The sequence below is a fragment of the Larimichthys crocea genome, chromosome VII, assembly GCF_000972845.2.
Source record: "Larimichthys crocea isolate SSNF chromosome VII, L_crocea_2.0, whole genome shotgun sequence".
Taxonomy (NCBI): Eukaryota; Metazoa; Chordata; class Actinopteri; family Sciaenidae; genus Larimichthys; species Larimichthys crocea.
The window spans coordinates 16,467,109-16,485,010 of NC_040017.1; the positions used below are offsets into that span (position 1 = coordinate 16,467,109).

General features: G+C 40.1%; 1 protein-coding gene across 7 annotated transcripts in view; it reads left to right on the top strand.

Moving 5' to 3' along the window:
• Positions 1-17,902, top strand: part of dock10 (dedicator of cytokinesis 10) — a 60,533-nt gene that overhangs the window by 24,211 nt on the left and 18,420 nt on the right. For 6 of the 7 annotated variants that reach the window (XM_027280225.1, XM_027280228.1, XM_027280224.1 and 3 more), the window contains exons 2-22: positions 2,792-2,911; positions 5,996-6,085; positions 6,957-7,039; positions 10,546-10,618; positions 10,913-11,053; positions 11,167-11,301; positions 12,290-12,476; positions 13,396-13,484; positions 13,983-14,066; positions 14,220-14,378; positions 14,786-15,028; positions 15,123-15,245; positions 15,798-15,880; positions 15,979-16,101; positions 16,199-16,278; positions 16,395-16,582; positions 16,735-16,800; positions 16,943-17,035; positions 17,175-17,298; positions 17,402-17,523; positions 17,640-17,723. In XM_027280225.1, coding sequence (XP_027136026.1) covers positions 2,792-2,911; positions 5,996-6,085; positions 6,957-7,039; positions 10,546-10,618; positions 10,913-11,053; positions 11,167-11,301; positions 12,290-12,476; positions 13,396-13,484; positions 13,983-14,066; positions 14,220-14,378; positions 14,786-15,028; positions 15,123-15,245; positions 15,798-15,880; positions 15,979-16,101; positions 16,199-16,278; positions 16,395-16,582; positions 16,735-16,800; positions 16,943-17,035; positions 17,175-17,298; positions 17,402-17,523; positions 17,640-17,723 — 2,490 coding nt within the window. Of the gene's footprint in view, positions 1-326; positions 564-2,791; positions 2,912-5,995; positions 6,086-6,956; positions 7,040-10,545; positions 10,619-10,912; positions 11,054-11,166; positions 11,302-12,289; positions 12,477-13,395; positions 13,485-13,982; positions 14,067-14,219; positions 14,379-14,785; positions 15,029-15,122; positions 15,246-15,797; positions 15,881-15,978; positions 16,102-16,198; positions 16,279-16,394; positions 16,583-16,734; positions 16,801-16,942; positions 17,036-17,174; positions 17,299-17,401; positions 17,524-17,639; positions 17,724-17,902 lie in introns of those variants that run through there. The other variant, XM_027280226.1, reaches the window with a different exon arrangement.

Consider the following 17,902-nt stretch of genomic DNA (forward strand, 5'->3'; position numbering starts at 1 on the left):
GTGTGAGTACATGATAGTGCTTAATTGAAGAGATGGGTTCCTTATTGTGTGTGCATGTATTTACAGTTAGTTATATGGAGTGTGAAATATTGATTCATTTGTTGGGTACATATAAAAGTTTCTAACATTGTCAGAAAGTGAAAGACACTAAAGTGTTTCTCATTCAAACGTGAATGTTCTATTTTTTCTCTCACACTATATATACACAGTGTGTGTGTGGGGGGGTGGGTGATTGTGTGTATACTGAAGTGTCTATTGGACATCATACATCAACTTCCTCTACATCCACGTGTGATGACAAACCCATAAACCCACCCTCAGTGTTAGTTCTGCTTCTGATAGAGCACACGCGGTGTGCATTTATTTAGTTCACTTTCAATTTAGCTTAAACTCTTTTTTTCTCTCCAGATTGTGGAAGTTCTGCTGCTTTGTTTTTTTTTTTGTTTTTTTTTTAATACTGTACACACTTGATTCCGATCACAATGAGCTTCAGGAGCAAAATCATCTTCAGGAAGAAACTAAAGAGCAAACGAGTGCGATCGGATTTCAACCGCCTGAGCATTGTATGTATTCTCTTTCGGTCACTGCTAGTTACAACGCCAAGTCATGCATACGCTGTGTTACACTCCCAACTAGTATTTTAATGACTGTCATATGGCTAGAGTTTACTATCAGTGCCTTACATGTTGGGTTAGGGATAGATGTGTTATAATGCTGTCAGTCGTAATTGTGATTTATGGAGCTTTAATGATTATAGACCGCAGTCTATGATCATTATACTGTAATCAGTGTTTCACGATATCTCTGTGCGTCATTACCTCCTCTTTTGAAGATTTGTTTGTTACACGACATTAAGTCAGACTCTGTGACAGAGCCAGAGAGCCAGAGGGAAGACAATACTTTGAAGTTGACATATTAATTGATGTGTATGGTGATGATTCACACCTAACAGAGCTAATGCCTCATTACTGTCTGTCAGCTCGTGAGGGGAAAGCGAGACTCTCCCCTCAAACATTTACTCTGACGTCATAGGTCAGGTTAAAATCACTACGCGCATATGAAAACCTCAAGCTTAATCTACCTTCCTCTTTGTTGCTTTGCTCTTGGAGTTTATTAGCTCATCATGTTTTCCAGAAAAGCAAACGTGAAACCATTTTTAACGATTGATAATGATTATTTCCATTATTTATTATTCCCTTTCTTTTTAATTGATTTATTAATTGTTTGTCTGTAAGGTGTCAGGAAATTTCATGTAGAAAGATTTTGCTGAATGTTGATTTGTTTTGTGTGACCAACTCAAAACTCAGATATTTCATTTTCAATTATATAAAACGGGGAAATGTAGCAAATCATTCCCTTTAAGAAGCTAAATGCTGCACATATATTTCACATTTTTGTTTTGTTTGTAATAACTATAATAATTGTTGACAATCAACTATTAATTTCAGCAGTACTTGTTATTCAAAAAGCCAGTATGTGCTGTAATACTGCTTGACAAGTCTGAGTGAGTGAACAAAGGAGTAGAAAATAACACTACTGCAGGTGAATATATCATTAAGTGTGTAAATCAGCATACTAATTTCTAATACTGCATGTGGGTTAATATTAACAGCACAGAGTATGTGTTGCCCTCAAGCATAGATCCACTTTAGTTGAGTTACAGTCTTGTTTTTCCTCGCTGTGCTCTCTTGGTTCAAAGCCAGGAGGCCTGTTCTGACTGTTAAGGTAGCTGTGGTGGGTAACAGGCCCGGCCTGCTGCTGTATGCATGTGAACCAAACCAGAGATCATTACTTCCTCTGCTGTGCCTCACCACAACCTGCTACAGCTCTCGCTTTGCTGCTGTTGCTGTTCTTTGAATGACAGAAGTAAACTACCACTGTCCTCTGTCTGTAAAACACATTTAAAGTCGTGTTTTTTGTGTGTGACTCAACCCCCAGTTGCAACACTGGAATTTCAGTGGAATTTGAAATCATTTTGACAAAAGTGAAATTTGTTTTGTAATCATTTTAACACGTTCTAGTTTGGTGGTTTGTACAGTACACTCGTTGTGTGAAATGGTGTTTGGACTACTGTGTGAAATCTTGCTTCACATATAGTATAGACAGCTTTTTTTCATGTTTGAGGTTATAAGGTGTCTGTATATGTACATCTGGTTGCTCTCACTCTCTGAATGGAAAATTCACCCGTATCATGTTGAGTGTTCGGTAAATGAAGCTGCCTCACACTACGCATCTGATATTTCTTTTTTTATTCTCAGTTAATTTAACTTGTTCTCTGTGGTGTGTGTCAGAGCCTCGCTTCAGCTTCAGCTGTGGTGTCACTTCCTCTTCTTTCTTCTTTTAGGTCTCTAATGATGTCATGCAAAACACAGGAAATGATCAAGACTGTGTCTGTCATGGATACTGCTTTTAATAAAATCCTTATGCTTTAAGAATAATGTGGTTCGCTATAACTGGTAATAGATGAGATATGAAATAAAAATAGCTTTTAGGAGGGTTATCTATATTTAAAATGTTTGAATATGCTAATGTGATATTTGAATTACTTTTTTGATACTTTATTTACTTTAAATTAGGGAATTTAAAAATGTTTTAGTCAATAAAATTCAATAAAAGTGTTGAATAAAGACATTTTCTTCCAAATAGAACATAGTCTAAAGTTAGAAAATGTTGCTAATCAGGAAAGATTTGATCCCAGCTTATATCGTATTTATTGCACCTTATTATTATTTTTAAATCATATTTTGGTTTTACAACTGAATACTGACCACATGTCTGTTTCCATTTGCAGCAGGAGAAGCCAAAACTGATCGACCCTCTTGACTATGAGACTGTCATCTCTGAACTGGGGGACGAGTTGAAGGAAGACCCTCTCAGAGACCTGCTCCTGTTCCCTGACAATGATTTCTCAGTAAGTGTGTGTGTGTGTTGGATAATCTGATGGTTCACTGGTTAATGCAGTCAGAAAGAAGGTTCTTTAAATCTGTTGGTTTAAGTCTTGGTTCTCAGACAAATATATCAGGGTAATGTTCATTATTGAGTTATTTGTCACTTAGTTTGATTCATTGAAAGACATTGGTATGATGTATATTTGAAAGGCCTTTTGTTAGACCTTGCACAGTTGAGAGCTTAAAGGAAACAAGGGTAAATATAGAGGGGAGGTGACATGCAACAAAGGTCCATATTCAGGCTCCAACAGTAACAGAAAATACACATATTCATTTTACAATGAGATAGAAAAAGCAACAATTCTTCACATTTATGAACATGATACCACTGATGGCTACAGTAAACCTTTAAGAGACTATAAAGATATAAAATGGACAGCACCCTGTGCTGAAAAGATTGCTCTTTTTAAGAATATGTTAAAATGATTGGCACTATTTAACCAAAAGAGATTCATACACAAACAAAATGTATCAGATATTAAGTTAAGTTGCAAAGAACACACAGATGCCTTACTATTGGTAAGTAAGATGAGGATAAATGCCTACTTCTTTGCTCATTCTCCTCCAAAATACAGTTTTTGGATTATCCACAGGGTTTTTTTCAGTAGCAGAGATGCTGGGCTTGACTATGGTTAATCCCTCAGCTTAATGGCAGACCTGATAATGAATCAAGTGATTAAACATTGTCTCATAACATTAGGTCAAAGAAAAAAATATTGCAAACTGGGCTTCTGCTTTAGTCACGACTGTAGCTCTGGCCAGAAGAATTCAGCATCAATCAAGTTTATAACAGTTTGAAATGATCCATGATGATGATACAGACTTTTGCCATTTTACCAAAACCACTGCCTTGTTACACCATTCACTATTATTTGCTATATAGTTAGCAATAAATTCAGATCTTGGACATATATGAATAACTTTGAGTAATCTCTGACTGGTGTGATTTTGGCATACCATGGACCTTTTGTGTTCCATTGCGAGAACTTTTTTAAGGCACTATATTGTGTTTTAATTTCACACTCATAATTGGAACACTTAAGTAAAGTGGTGCACAATAAATGTGCTGCACTATATAGTAAATAGGGAGTGATTTTGGACATACTCCAAGTTGTCAGCTCTTAATTTGACGAGGATAAGTTGTTGTTTTGCACTGCAGCGCGACACACTTATTCACACTAATCATGCATGTTAAGCATTGCAGTCTTTTAATTACAGTCAACAATGTATGCTCTCCGGCTCCCTTTAGCTCTTTGTTCATTAGTACTTTCATTACCGTGCTAATGCGTTTCTGCAGACGCAGGTCCACTGCACATTAAGATGACCTAATTGGCTGCTTGTGGTAAAGGGAAACATTTTCTTGTGAGGACCTCTGGAGTTGTAGCTTTAATGCATAACTCTGCTGGTTCCCAGCTCTGTCTGGCTACAACACAATCTCCTCTGATTTTCTTTGTCTCTGCAGCCTACAGTCAATTTCCATAATTGCAAGTGAAAGTGGCTTGGCCGAGTATTGCTAATGCACAAAAGGCATTTACTAGATCTGCTTCATTGCCAGTTGGTTAGTGAGCTCAGCGCTCCAGCCAGCTGATTGCGTTGTATAAATCAAAGTATGTCTGTTCACGCACAAAGATCTTTAATGCTGACTTGTTTTCATTTCCGTCCTGCATACTTGGAAGAACATGCCTGTATTTCTTTTTGAATATGAATATGCATCTTAAAGATTGAATGTTTCTGTGGTTCATAAAATATATTACTTCTATAATAAAAGCTGCATGGTTCATAGTTTAGATTATTAGTTGTAGGTCTAACCACTACTGAGAAATGGAATAATTATTAAGAGATTCGATTTGAATTATTCATCCTCACTGCAATAAAACCAGAAAAAATTCCATGAAGGAATGAATGAATATTACTCCAGTCTACTGGATAACATTTTGCATGTCCTCTCCAGTCATCACTCACGTTGAGTTAATATGCGAGCAATAAAGCTTGACAAGGAGTCGTGATAAGCAAAAACAAAATGCTAACATCAGCGTGCTCACAGTGAAAATATTAGCGTGCTGATGTAAGCAGGTGTAGCGTTTACCATTTCATCATCATAGTTTTGATCATCATCATCAATCGCAAAGTCCAGCTGAGGCTGATGAGAATGTCGTTAGTTTTACAGGTATTTGATCATCATTTAAAGTACAGAGCAAAGTTAAATTTAGAGATGAAAACTAAAATTTCAATCCAATCCATTCAATATTTAATTTTTTTTCAGTCCGGATAAAATCCTTACAGCCATGTTGCTATAAAGGCTAATTAATGGTTTAACTGACTACCTGTTGTAGATTATCTACAGTTTGATATACGGATGGGTCACATATTAAAAACAACTGGAAGTGTATTAGTGTATTTGGTGTTGTGATGATCCACTGTCAGTCCAAAAGATGTTTTGTTTGTATTGCTGTTGGTCCTGGACGCGTGTGATTTATTGGGCTATAACAATAAAACTTGACAGCTGGGTTGAGATCTGGTGTCTGCGGAGGTCATATTATATGATTCACACCGTTTGGTTACTCATTTATTCAAGTTTTTGTCGTCAATCTGTACAATGTGTTTTTATTTAGAGCAGAACTATGTCTTATGACTACAGAGAAAGAAATTTCATTAGCCCTGATTTTGTATTACTTGTAACAGAACAGAGTAATTGGCTTACAGAGAGTAGATGGGTGGTTGGGTGATTTCCTACGATCGATAATTATTTTATTCTGGGTTTTTTTTGAGAGGATGATGAGCCATCCAGATCCTCATGCATCTTGTCTTGTAATCAGTTTAGTTAGTAGATAAAAGCCTAAATAACAACCCACACACGACATCTTATTTGTGAAATAGCACCTCTGCCCTTTCTTCCCCTTGATGATTAATGTTTGACTACCTTAAAGTATACGTTTTTTTATGTTAGTGGAGGCATCAAGGTGGTTACTGAAGCTGCTATAAATCATATAAAAAATAATAATTCCTGTCATGTAAACGGTCCCTTCTTGATTCTTTTGTCCCTCCAGGTATCCACTGTGCCTCAGGAGAGTAGGACTCTCAAGTCAACTGTTCCAGAGGGGGCAGAACTACAGGCTGAATGTCTGCTGGTCAGACAGGTGAGTGTATTTGTGTGTGTGGGGGGGAGGGGGGTTTGTGTACACGACTTAACTGAAGCCACTGTGGTTTGAAGGGGAAAAAGTTTCAGTTGGTGGTGGTTAGGTTTGTCAGTGTAGGCTGTTCTAGGACATCCTGATACCGGTAGAGCGGTTACACTATGCCACTAAAATAAACCAGATGTGTATTTGCCTGTGTGTGTGAATGTAAGTAAGGGCTATCAGGGCTCATTTTCAAATCGACCAGCCATAATCTCAAGGCTTCAGTGGAGAAACAATATCCGAATAGATGGAAACTCCCCAGACAGTACAGCCACAACTCACTGGAGAGTAGCATTTGTGTGTCTGACTCTTTGTATGTGTGTGTGTGGTCTTGTCTAAGGGGGGTTTCTGTAACTGATAATATGTCTGTTTATAATTGATAACATTATTAACAAAGATCACAATATTTCTAAACAAATGGTTTAACAAATGGTGCAACATTCAACAAGCAGACAGAGGATGTGAAGCTGTCTTCCAGTCTTTGTGACTCATGTATGTACAATATGCAGTGAGTGTACACGCCTTGTGAGAGTACTGTTTCAACCCCTGAGACAGACAAGTAATCTATTAAGATGTTAAGATAACTTTATTTGCAGGTTCCTTGGGGACAGAGTCTTAATTCAGTTCTTCTTTATAATTTAAATAATCTAATGATGAATCCCAGCCTGGATCAGTAACCAGGCCTGAGGAGAGCTGAGGTCTGACTGTACTGTCATTGTAGTCTAGCTCTCTTTCATTGTCTGCAGACTTTTCTAGCTGCCCCAGGTCCATTTTTTTTTCTCCCATCATTTTTGGAAAGTTAATATTTAATCATCTCCATCCTCTCCTGCAGGCATGTAAGTATTACAACTCTGAGCTAAATGTGGTCCAGTTCAAGTATGACGACTACGCTGGAGACTACCGCCTGCTGCCCAGGTAATGCACTTTGAATGTACTCGCTGTCTCCTGTGTGCAGTATGAGATTTAGAGCAGCAGTACATCATTCGGATGATATACAGCTCACTCATGTTTGTGTTGATTTGTCCTCTCTCTGTGGCTCTTCCTGAGGTTTCTTCCACCTTTTTTCCCTTTTTAAAGGGTTTTTGTGGGCAAGTTTTTCCTCACTCTAACTGAGGGTCTAAGGACAGAGGGTGTCACTCCCTGTACAGATTGTAAAGCCCTCCGAGGCAAATGAACTTTGTGACTTTGGGCTATGTAAATAAAATCTGATTTTTTTTTTTTTAAGATTATTTTTTTGGCCTTTTATGCCTTTATTGATAGTACAGCTGAAGATAGACAGGAAGCAGGGGGCAGAGAGAGGGGGAGTGACACGCAGTAAATTAGCCGTCCGATGCGGGATTCGAGCCGAGGCCAGCTGCAGCGAGGACTATAGCCTCCACACACGGGGCGGCCGCTTAACCCACTATGATACCGACCGCCCCAAATAAAATCTGATTTGATTTGACTTTCTTGTGGAGTGTTAGACAAAGATGATTGATACCACTCTACATGAAGCTGGTTTTCTTAGCTTAGCATAAAGCAGATATGAAGACCACTTCTTGGCCAGGCACGGTGACTTTCTGCAGTCTCGTCATCACCGTGATGTTGGCAGCATAGACATACATAAACATACACACACAACACACACACACACACACACACACACACACACACACACACACACACACACACACACACACACATACACATATATATGTGTGTGTGTGTATATATGTATGTATATATGTTCACGTGTAATGCTCTTTATTCAGAAAACCCTCATGTCACATCTACATTTCAGGATCTGGTTATCATAGACACAGATTAAATGTTAAATATAAATATTTCAATATTTATCATCACAGTAACAGTGTTACACACATTAGTAGCTGTAAACACTACACACAAAAATACATGCGTTGGTTTGGTGCTTACATAAGGAGTAAACATTTATAATCATCACTTTAAAAGTTACATACGTTGTTTTTGGTGCCTGTTTGTTTCCCAGATATATTAGTGTGTGTGTGAATGGGTGTATAAGAGGCATTAACTTAAAGCACTTTGTAGAAAGGCGCTTTATGAAGTTCAGTCCATTTCCTTGTATTAGTTTACGGGCAGACCTGCCATTTCCAATATGGCGGACCCGTTGACGTATCGCGACCAACGACCAATCCGCTCAATGCGGCGTCTATGTATATATGTCTATGGTTGGCAGGCTGCCGGCGGAGAGACACCAGGGAGTAACTACACCTGGTCAAAAAATAGTGCTTCACATAAACCTCGTAAATCACAACTTGTCTTTAGACAAGATATAACATATCAATTAGTGAGTTTTAGAGGTGCTGCTAGGTGACTGTTTCCCCCTCCTTCCAGTCTTTATGCTAAGCTAAGTAGGGATAAGAATTGATAAGATTTTTTCAATTCCGATTCCATTATCGATTCTGCTCAACGATTCGATTCTTTATCGATTCTCTTATCGTTTCTCATTTGGGAAAAAAAAGGAGAACAAACAGCCAGACTCTCTCTCTCGTCATGGTCATCTTCTAAATGTAATGCAGAAGGCATTCGTTTAACGTTAACTGTTATAGCAAGTTTTACAAAGAAGCACATGGCACTAACATGGTAGACAGTGTGTTATTTACCTTCTGTAGTAACCGCAGAGGTGGTCACAGCCTGGCTGCTGCCGCTGCTGCTAGGTTGAGATTCATCTCCAGTCCGAAGCGTGTCAAAAACACGACATTCATTTAAAAATATTGCATGTTGTGTGCGCAAATGTTTCTGCATGTTCGTCGTGTTCCCTCCCGACGCTGTTATCTTCACTTTGCAATGATTGCAAGTCGCCCTGTTGCCATCTTTTTTTTTGGTAAAATGCAGCCAAACTGAGCCATTGTTTACTACTGATTGCACTGCACGTGCGAAACTTGCGGCAGTTACGTGACGTAATTCGTGCTTTCTGGAATTGATAAGAGAATCGTTAGATAAACTGCCAAACGATTCCATGGAATTGAAACACACGGAACCGGTTTCTCAACAAGAACCGGTTCTCGATTCCCGTCCCTAATGCTAAGCGAGCTGTAGCTTCATATTTAGCATACAGACATAAGCGTGGTATCGATTTGCAAGAAAACAAATAAGTGCATTTCCCTAAAAGTTAAACAGACTTGTAAAAGGTTCCTATACGTGTACGCGTTTCCTGTTCTGTTACAGCAACACTCTGTTAATCATGTTAAAAGTGGTCTGAAGCATATTTTCTCATGTGCTTGAAATATATATATTATCATATGGAAATAAAAAAAAAAGTAGATTTAGATTTGTTTGACTTTCTGACTTGATTTAAGACATACTATACTTTCTACCTCGTAAACACTTCGACCCAGAAGTAGCCGCTAACATCAAGCGTAACCACAGTTTGTAACACAGAGGTGGAAGGTCAATAACAAGAACAGGATGGTGGACGGTGTTGACAGAGAGTGGAAAACTGAGGACATTCCTCTCTAACAAACGTTCACTTTAAGTGCTTTTTTAAAAAATGTCAGACACCCAGTCAGTCAGTCAGTCAGTCGTTTATTTAAATCAACCTGTCAGTCAGTCATCTGGAGTTGTGTCAGCCCCAGTGAGACTGACCCTGAGCGGCCCTGCAGTTACTGCTCTCAGCCACAGGAATGTCCTTCTTCTGTCCCATGGGTTGCCACTGTATTCTTTCAGTCAGTTCACATAACCCCTGAACTGACAACTGGGATGAACTATAAAGAAAGATGCAGCGTAAACACCAGTTAGAGCACAATCGCGCTAACTTATGTTGTCCGTCGCTGTAAAAGAATAAGCATTAGTGTTGTGTGCTGTTTGTTTATATGGGTAACAAGCTAACCAACCATAAACTGTAGGCTTACGGATTTGTAGTGAAATACACCAGGGAGACCATACTACAATGGGATCTACAGCTATTGTATATGTGTGGTTGTCACCACTGTGATTGAGTGGCACGATTTTCATTTGTGCAGGCCAATATTAGCATTCCTCTGTCAGCGGCCAGGCCGCAATCACCAGAAGTCTTCTAAACATAGTCCCCTTAAGAGGGTTTTTTTAATTTTTTTTATGACTGTGTGACTTTTAGCGGAGGGTGGTTCCAGTGTTATCCTCCACAGACTGCAGCCGAGCTGTCTGCAGCTCACAGCACACACACAAAGGCATTTTATCCCATGGCTGGCACACAAAGACCAGGCCGGCCTGTGAAATCAGTGGAGCGGGATCGAGTGAGGACTACCTATTGTTGACTCCTGACAGAGAACGATGGAGCGGAGTCAGCCACCCACACTCATTTGCACTACTCAAATAGAGTGGATTGATTAAATAAATTTTCTCTTTCCATCAATATGTTTCATTATCAGAGTCACACGTGTCTTCTCTCCTCTTCTTATCTGCTTTTCCCCATTCCTTTGTAGGAAACTTTACAAGGCAGAGAAGCTGCCATCCCATTCTTTTGAGATTGATTACGAGGACGTGGACAAAGATGAGGTCAGTAATGACCATCTTCTTTTGACAAATGCTTTTAGAATGAATGCATTACGTACTGGATACATCCTGAGCCTCATGTTTAAATCAGTTTATCGCTGCCTTAAAGCTGTTAAAATATACTTTGCCAGTGCATTTAGCTCATTACAGGTCAGTGGGACATTGTTTATGAGCATAATTTTACTGACAAATGGCTCTAAAAATTGTTTCTTTTTCACTATTGATCATCTGCCCCTCTGTCAGAGGAACGAATGGAAAGCTAATGTATCTATAACTGATTGTATTTGTGTTTTACAGGACACCACCTCACTGTCCTCGTCCAAAGGAGGAGGGGGAGGTGGTGGCGGAGGTGGAGGGGGAGGCATCGGTGTGTTTCGGTCAGGCTGGCTCTACAAAGGGAACTTTAACAGCACTGTCAACAATAGCATCACTGTTCGGGTGAGGAAATGTCTGATGCGCTTTTTCACCCCGATCCCTAGATCTCCCACTGTTTCTGTGACTCTGTCTTGAAACCAGGTTAACATATTTGAACCATATTCTTATCTGTGCAGTCATTCAAGAGGAGATATTTTCAGCTCACCCAGCTGACAGATAACTCCTACATCATGAACTTCTACAAAGATGAAAAGATTTCCAAGGAACCTAAAGGGTGCATCTTCCTTGACTCGTGCACTGGTGTGGTACAGGTGGGTTTTTAAAGCATTCATATGAGTAAGAGTGCAACGTAATATACACTACAAGTATACACTATATTATAAACATATTGACTAGTGTATATAGAGTTATATAGGGAGGATTTTCAGGCCAAACTACTGCACAATAAGACTAAGAATAAAAGCAGCAAAGAAAAAAGACCAAAACTTTGCTGAAATTGTTCATTCACAAAACCTTCATCAGAATCACTCTATAAAACAAAACTTAGTGGCAGGACGAATTCAAAAAGGAGTCACATTTAACTTAAAATGAGCATGTATTATCTTTTGTGAGGAGACATTGTGTTTTATAGTTGTACGTGTAATGTGGCTCGTGGCATGATAATGCAGGGCATAATGAAGCTATATACCCAACTCAAGTCATCATTGTGTTGCTTCTAAGGGGAGAATTTAACCTTTTGTCTTTTGTACGTACCCAGTGACTGACAAACCTCATGGAGGTCATTTTATAGTCCCTGCATGCAGTTTAAAGAAACATTTGTGGGTTAGGGAGTTGCAGCTTCCTCTTCCTTACAAAGACCACAATGGAAATGAGTTTTTAGTTTTATTGTGTTTTTATCCTTTGCAGTTTAATTGTGTGTGTATGCGGACTTGTGTTTACCTTTATCATTGTCAAATAAATCCTGACTGTTAATGGTAATTTTAACAAAACTGCGAAGATAAATTAGAAAGGAATAATGTTATGTGTCACTTGAATGGGACTTCCTATATATACAAGTAACCTTGGCCATGGCTGATAAATTAATCTTTGCACTTATGATTCAACATGTTCTATGGAAGAAAAACTGTTTCCAGTAAGCTTTATGGTATTTTAGTGTGTGACAACCAGAAACTAAAGCTATGCTAAGTTTGATTCAGTATGTGTAAAGAAGGAGTCAAATTTTCCAAAAATCCAAACCAAGCTCTGGTTTTGTCATGTAACCACATTATCCTCTCCATCCTTCCATTCATCCCCCTGAAGAATAACCGTCTAAGGAAACATGCATTTGAGCTGAAGATGAACGAGGTTACGTACTTCGTGCTGGCCGCGGAGAGCGAGCAGGACATGGAGGAGTGGATTAGCACGTTGACCCGCATCTTACAGATCAGTCCCCACGATGGTCCGGCTCCTGACCGCAAGAGTCTGGACCTCACCGACCATCGGCAGGGTGAGATTGGATCTGTTTTTGTATTTAGGAATTCACAAAGTCTACCTACTATGGATGTAGGGAGAAGAAAATGAAAAACAGTTGGAAGGAGAAAAAGGGATGGAAGCAGAAATTGCAATTTGGAGGCAAAAGGGGCATTTAAAGAAAAACAAAGAGGACATTTCAGCATGATTTCAACACATGTATAAATGTGCTTAAAAGAGGCTAAATGTAACCTTTTTCCTCTCCGTCTGACTTCCTCTAACTAAATAATATTTGCCATCTAGCCTCGATCTTAATGAGGAATTCCTGCTGAGTTGGCGCTCGGTCCGTAACATCACCATCAGGAAATGAAGACTGACACCAGCCTTGACTCCACCTTTGTTTAATACATCACATCTTGTTATTTAAAATAAAACTTTACATGGAAGCAAAAGTCATAAAACTTCATGTGCCAGCTCTGTGAGAGCTTGGGCCTGTAACATAACACACCCTGACAGAGCAGTCTTGAGACTTGCCCCTGTGAAAAGTGGTGGAATGATGTAATAGCCTCAGCCGTTATGGCTCTGTGGTCTGTTAGCATGCCTCTAAATCAGGCTGCGTGCATGTGGTCACCTACCATTAATTAGCCATTTTGTTCAGCATGGCCTTTGGGAAGAATTGCTCCAGACCCATGAAGGTTATATTTCTGCAGAAGCCTGCCTATTATCCATAAATACCACAAATGGAGTCATATTTTATTCTGAGATGGATATGTTCACTGACACTGGTTACTGTGTATTTAGTGTACTGCTGAACCTACTTTAGAAAATGTTATATGGCCTTTAACCTACGGGAGAAAATGGACTGCTTAGATAAACTTTCCCATCCACTCAGTGATGCCAGTCAATCACTCATATGCAGAAGTCTCTCTAAGAAGTCCTGTTTGTTCTCTCTCCAGATGTGTTTGACCTGTCGTTGAGTGACTGCTGTTTGCAGGAGAACGAAGATACTACGACAGAGAACGGCATCAATCCAGAACTAGCAAAGGTGCGCTAAACTGATTCATTTTCAGAAAACAATATAACTCTCTGCTGCTGTGGAGCACTGTTTTGCATGAGGATGCACAAGCACAAGCTCAAGCGTGAGATATGCATTCCTGTTAGACATTTTCACACTTCCATTAACAGTTGGCGCAGGTAACTTGCCAAGAAACGTAGCAATGCTTCAGCGAAAGACAGGAACGAATAAGACTGCAAGTGTCAGTGTAAACAAGGATCTAAACAGTGCTGGCTTTTAGACATTCAAAAAGTCAACTTTGCGAATATTTCATGAGGAAGGAAATGCATTCGTCATGTTTCGGTAGACCTCAAGGATGCACGCAAAGCATTTTGAAACACTGAATGTAAACACAACCGCACTTGTTTAAAGAAGAAGGCTACCTTAAAGCCATTAGAACAAAAAAGACGGGAAAACTTTTCTGTTTTTACTGGTATCATAATTCATAATCATCAAGTTGTTCTGTCTGCCTCATCTCTTCCATAACAGTATATCTCTGAGACAGATGAAGGAATTCGCTCTGCCAGGAGAGAAGAGAGGTTGAATCTGTTCTCGCTGGACCCTGATACTCCTGTGAGCATAAAGAATATTGCTGTACTGTTATTTAGTTTAAGTTATGTTTGTCGTAAAGCTGTACTCCTTCATTGTTTGTCATTCTCAATGATTCCCTCTCTGGTGGAATAAAGTAAAGCGTGCCTCAGTGACAAACTGTTTTATCAATCACAGGTTCTGAGGAGTCCACGGGCCGAGCACTCATCGGTTGAGAATGCATCAGTACGTCCATTTGAGGAAAAACTTGGAAGAAGGTTTATGATAACCTGCCGATCGCTCAACCTCATGCTGCAGGGCTGCATCAACGAAACTGAAACTGGACCAGTCACAAATGTGAGGATTAGAAACCTTTGCGCTTTCAGACAGTTGTCATGTTGAAACATGGTAAATGGTAAATGGACTGTACTTATATAGCGCCTTTCTAGTCTTCTGACCACTCAAAGTGCTTTTCCACTACATATCTCATTCACCCATTAACACTCATTTTGGATGACCCGCTCTACCCCCTGAGAGCTACAAAGTTAACTTTAAATAAAATGAAGTAAATAATAATGGCACTCAAATCTATTTTCTTTATACTTAATTTAATCCATGGTATGATTTCTGTAAAATTAAGAAGAATAGTCCTTCTAGTTATACATCAGGAGCAACTAAGAGAATTAATGATGTTGTAAAAGCCTTTTTAAAGGTTTAATGTTTTATATATAAAGAGAATAACTGAGCTGAATCTGCTCTACTAGATCGAACCATTCTTCGTGTCGCTGGCTCTGCTGGATGTACGAGAAGGAAGAAAGGTGTCTGCAGACTTCCACGTAGACCTCAACCACGAGACAGTGCGTCAGATGCTCGGAGGCTGCAGTAACGGTACAAGCGGGACAGGGGTCGGAGGTCAGGAGAATGGGCTGTGCTCTCCTGCTGAGAAGAAGCCAGGAGACTGTTACCTCAGCCTGGACCTGGAACACTGGCTGTGTTTTCCCAAACAGGTACAAGGATGTTACTTTCCCTCCATCCCTGCATGTCTGCATTTTACACGTAGAATGACTCTTATTATCTCTTTTCTAATGCTCTCCATTGTAGGCCATCTTCTCGGTAACCAACCCCCACACGGACATAGTGTTGGTGGCAAGAGTGGAGAAGGTGTTGATGGGAAATATTGCTTGTGGGACAGAACCTTATATCAAGAACACAGACTCCAGCAAGGTCAGAAAGTGAACTTTTTCATTGTCACTGACAGCTTTAAATCAGTATTTACAACGTTTGATTTGTTTTCTGTTATCCATCTGTTAACCTTTTTACATGGTCTTATCGCTTGAAGCAAGCCGGGGAAAATGCTTCATGAAACATGCTGTTAGGGGCGTTATTGCAAGGGAAATGGCTTAATCTACTCTAACAGTTTAATGCATGACATTTTCAAAATGGTTTTCCTGTAAGACTAGAGTTTATCTTCATCATAGAATGCCAGACGGGTCGGATAGTTTAAAAATTAGGTTTTTCCGAAACCCTACCCAACGCATTTCCTGGCTGCCCCACTGGCAGTGCTCCATGTCGTCCTTGTTTGAATGGCTAAGTGAATCAGCAGACAGTCAAACTGCTGCCAGAGTCACTGTATTAAACAACCCTTGATTTAGTCTGTCACTCTTGTCCCTTTCAAATAGAATTTAGGGCTGATCACATCCCATTGTATTTAAAAATATCAGCCGTGGTGTGTGTTGCTAACCTTCTGTCCATCTCTGTGTTTGTGTTCTTGTGCAGATTGCTCAGAAGATTTTGAAATCCAACAAACAGTTCTGTAGTAAACTGGGAAAGTACCGCATGCCGTTTGCCTGGTCCATCAGGTCAGTGCTCCTGGTTGGAGGCTCAGTTGTCCAAACATTTTGAAGTGTGTCTATCATGTTCTCTTTGCGTGTGTCTAATCTTTTTCTATCTATTAAAGGCCGGTGTTTAAGGACAACCATGGAGCACTGGATAGAGAGGCTCGTTTCTCTCCGCTCTTCAAACAGGAGAGCAACAAGATTTCCACAGATGACCTGATTAAGCTGGTAACAGAGTACAGGAGGTAAGGCAGACTGTAGACTTTACCTATAAAAAAGTAGGTCAGTTAGGCAAGATAAACACTTCGTATAACTTTTTATTTAAATTTTTTGTGCGTGCAGGGCTGAGAAGACCAGCAAACTGCAGACTATTCCCGGAGCGCTTGACATCGCGGTTGACTACATTCCACTGGAACATCCTAGTATGCGCTTTTTAGGCAATACTTCCCCTCTGTCTGCATTCAATCATGTCCATCTGCCTCCTTCCACTTCTCAGCTCTGTCACGTGTCTTTCACTGTCTCTACTCTGTGCTTTCAGACTGTGTGACATCCTCCTATGTACCGGTGAAGCCCTTTGAAGAACTGAGCAAACACCAGCCTACCGTGGAGGTGGAGGAGTTTGTCCAAGACTCCACCAAGTTCACGCAGCCACACCGTGTCTACAGAAACCACATCTACGTCTACCCTAAACACCTCAAATATGACAGCCAGAAGAGCTTCGCCAAGGTATAAACTGTAGAAAGGATCCAAAATCACTAGCTGTGCGGTTGTTTACAGCAAGTCGCTTGTCTTCACATATTTCATATACTTTTATTATTCACTGTTGTGTGTGTGTGTGTGGACAGTTATTAATGTTACAACTGTGCTCTTGTTCGCAGGCTCGTAACCTTGCGGTCTATGTGGAGTTCCGCAGCTCAGACGAAGAAGTTGCCAAACCGTTAAAGGTACAACGTGATCCAAAAACATGCTGATGAGACATTTATTGGTTTTTATATGACTCGATATTCTCTAGTTAAACTCTGTCTATGATGAGAAACTGGCTGACTTTATTTCGCCCCTTTTCTTTTTCTATTGTTGTTTATTTAGTGCATCTACGGCAAGCCGGGAGGTCCAGTCTTCACCACGTCAGCCTGTTCCACAGTCCTGCATCACTCCCAGAACCCCGACTTCTACGATGAGGTAAAAGATAGATATGAGGATCGTCATAGATTATTAAAACCTGAATTCATTTCAGCAGTCTTTAGAGCATGTTTAACTTCAATCTGCAGCATTAAGTGGTGTTTATTATATAACCAATTACATGTTTTTATGTTCACAGGTGAAGATTGAGCTTCCTACTCAGCTTCACGAAAAGCACCACCTTCTTTTCTCCTTTTACCACGTCACCTGTGACATCAACGCAAAGACCAATGCAAAGAGGAAAGAAACCCTAGAGACCCCAGGTGAGTTAGTGGTAGATCGTATTATGTAGCAGGTTAATTTGTGGTTTGTCTTGTCCACCATTGAGTACTCATGTGTTTTGTGTTTGTCTGTGTGCGTTTTCAGTGGGGTATTCTTGGCTGCCTCTCCTCAAAGAAGGCCGTCTGTCATCTCAGGAGTTTAGCATTTCTGTCTCCTGTAACCTACCGCCTGGATACCTGGCCATCAAAGAAGCCAGCAACACCAAGGTGAGAGGATTAGAAGAGATGGAAGTGAAAGCTTCACAAAGATGAATCTATGAAAATGAAGGTTACTGAGCATTGCAGCATGTCATTGAAGACTCAAGCTTGTTTTCTTTTTACAGAATGGAGCAGATGTGAAATGGGTCGATGGAGGAAAAGCTATCTTCAAAGTGTCCACCAATGTTGTCTCCACAGTATACACTCAGGTAAGACTATCAGCTGCAGTCGCTCCTCACTGTCTTTGTTTTAACTGGCTCACTGATACTGTGACGGACTGGCAATGTGTCCAAGGTCTGTCCTGACATCTGCCCTGCCCATTGAGTTCTGGGATAGGTTACAGCCTCACGTGAACATGAGCGGGACAAGTGGTAAAGAAAATTAATGG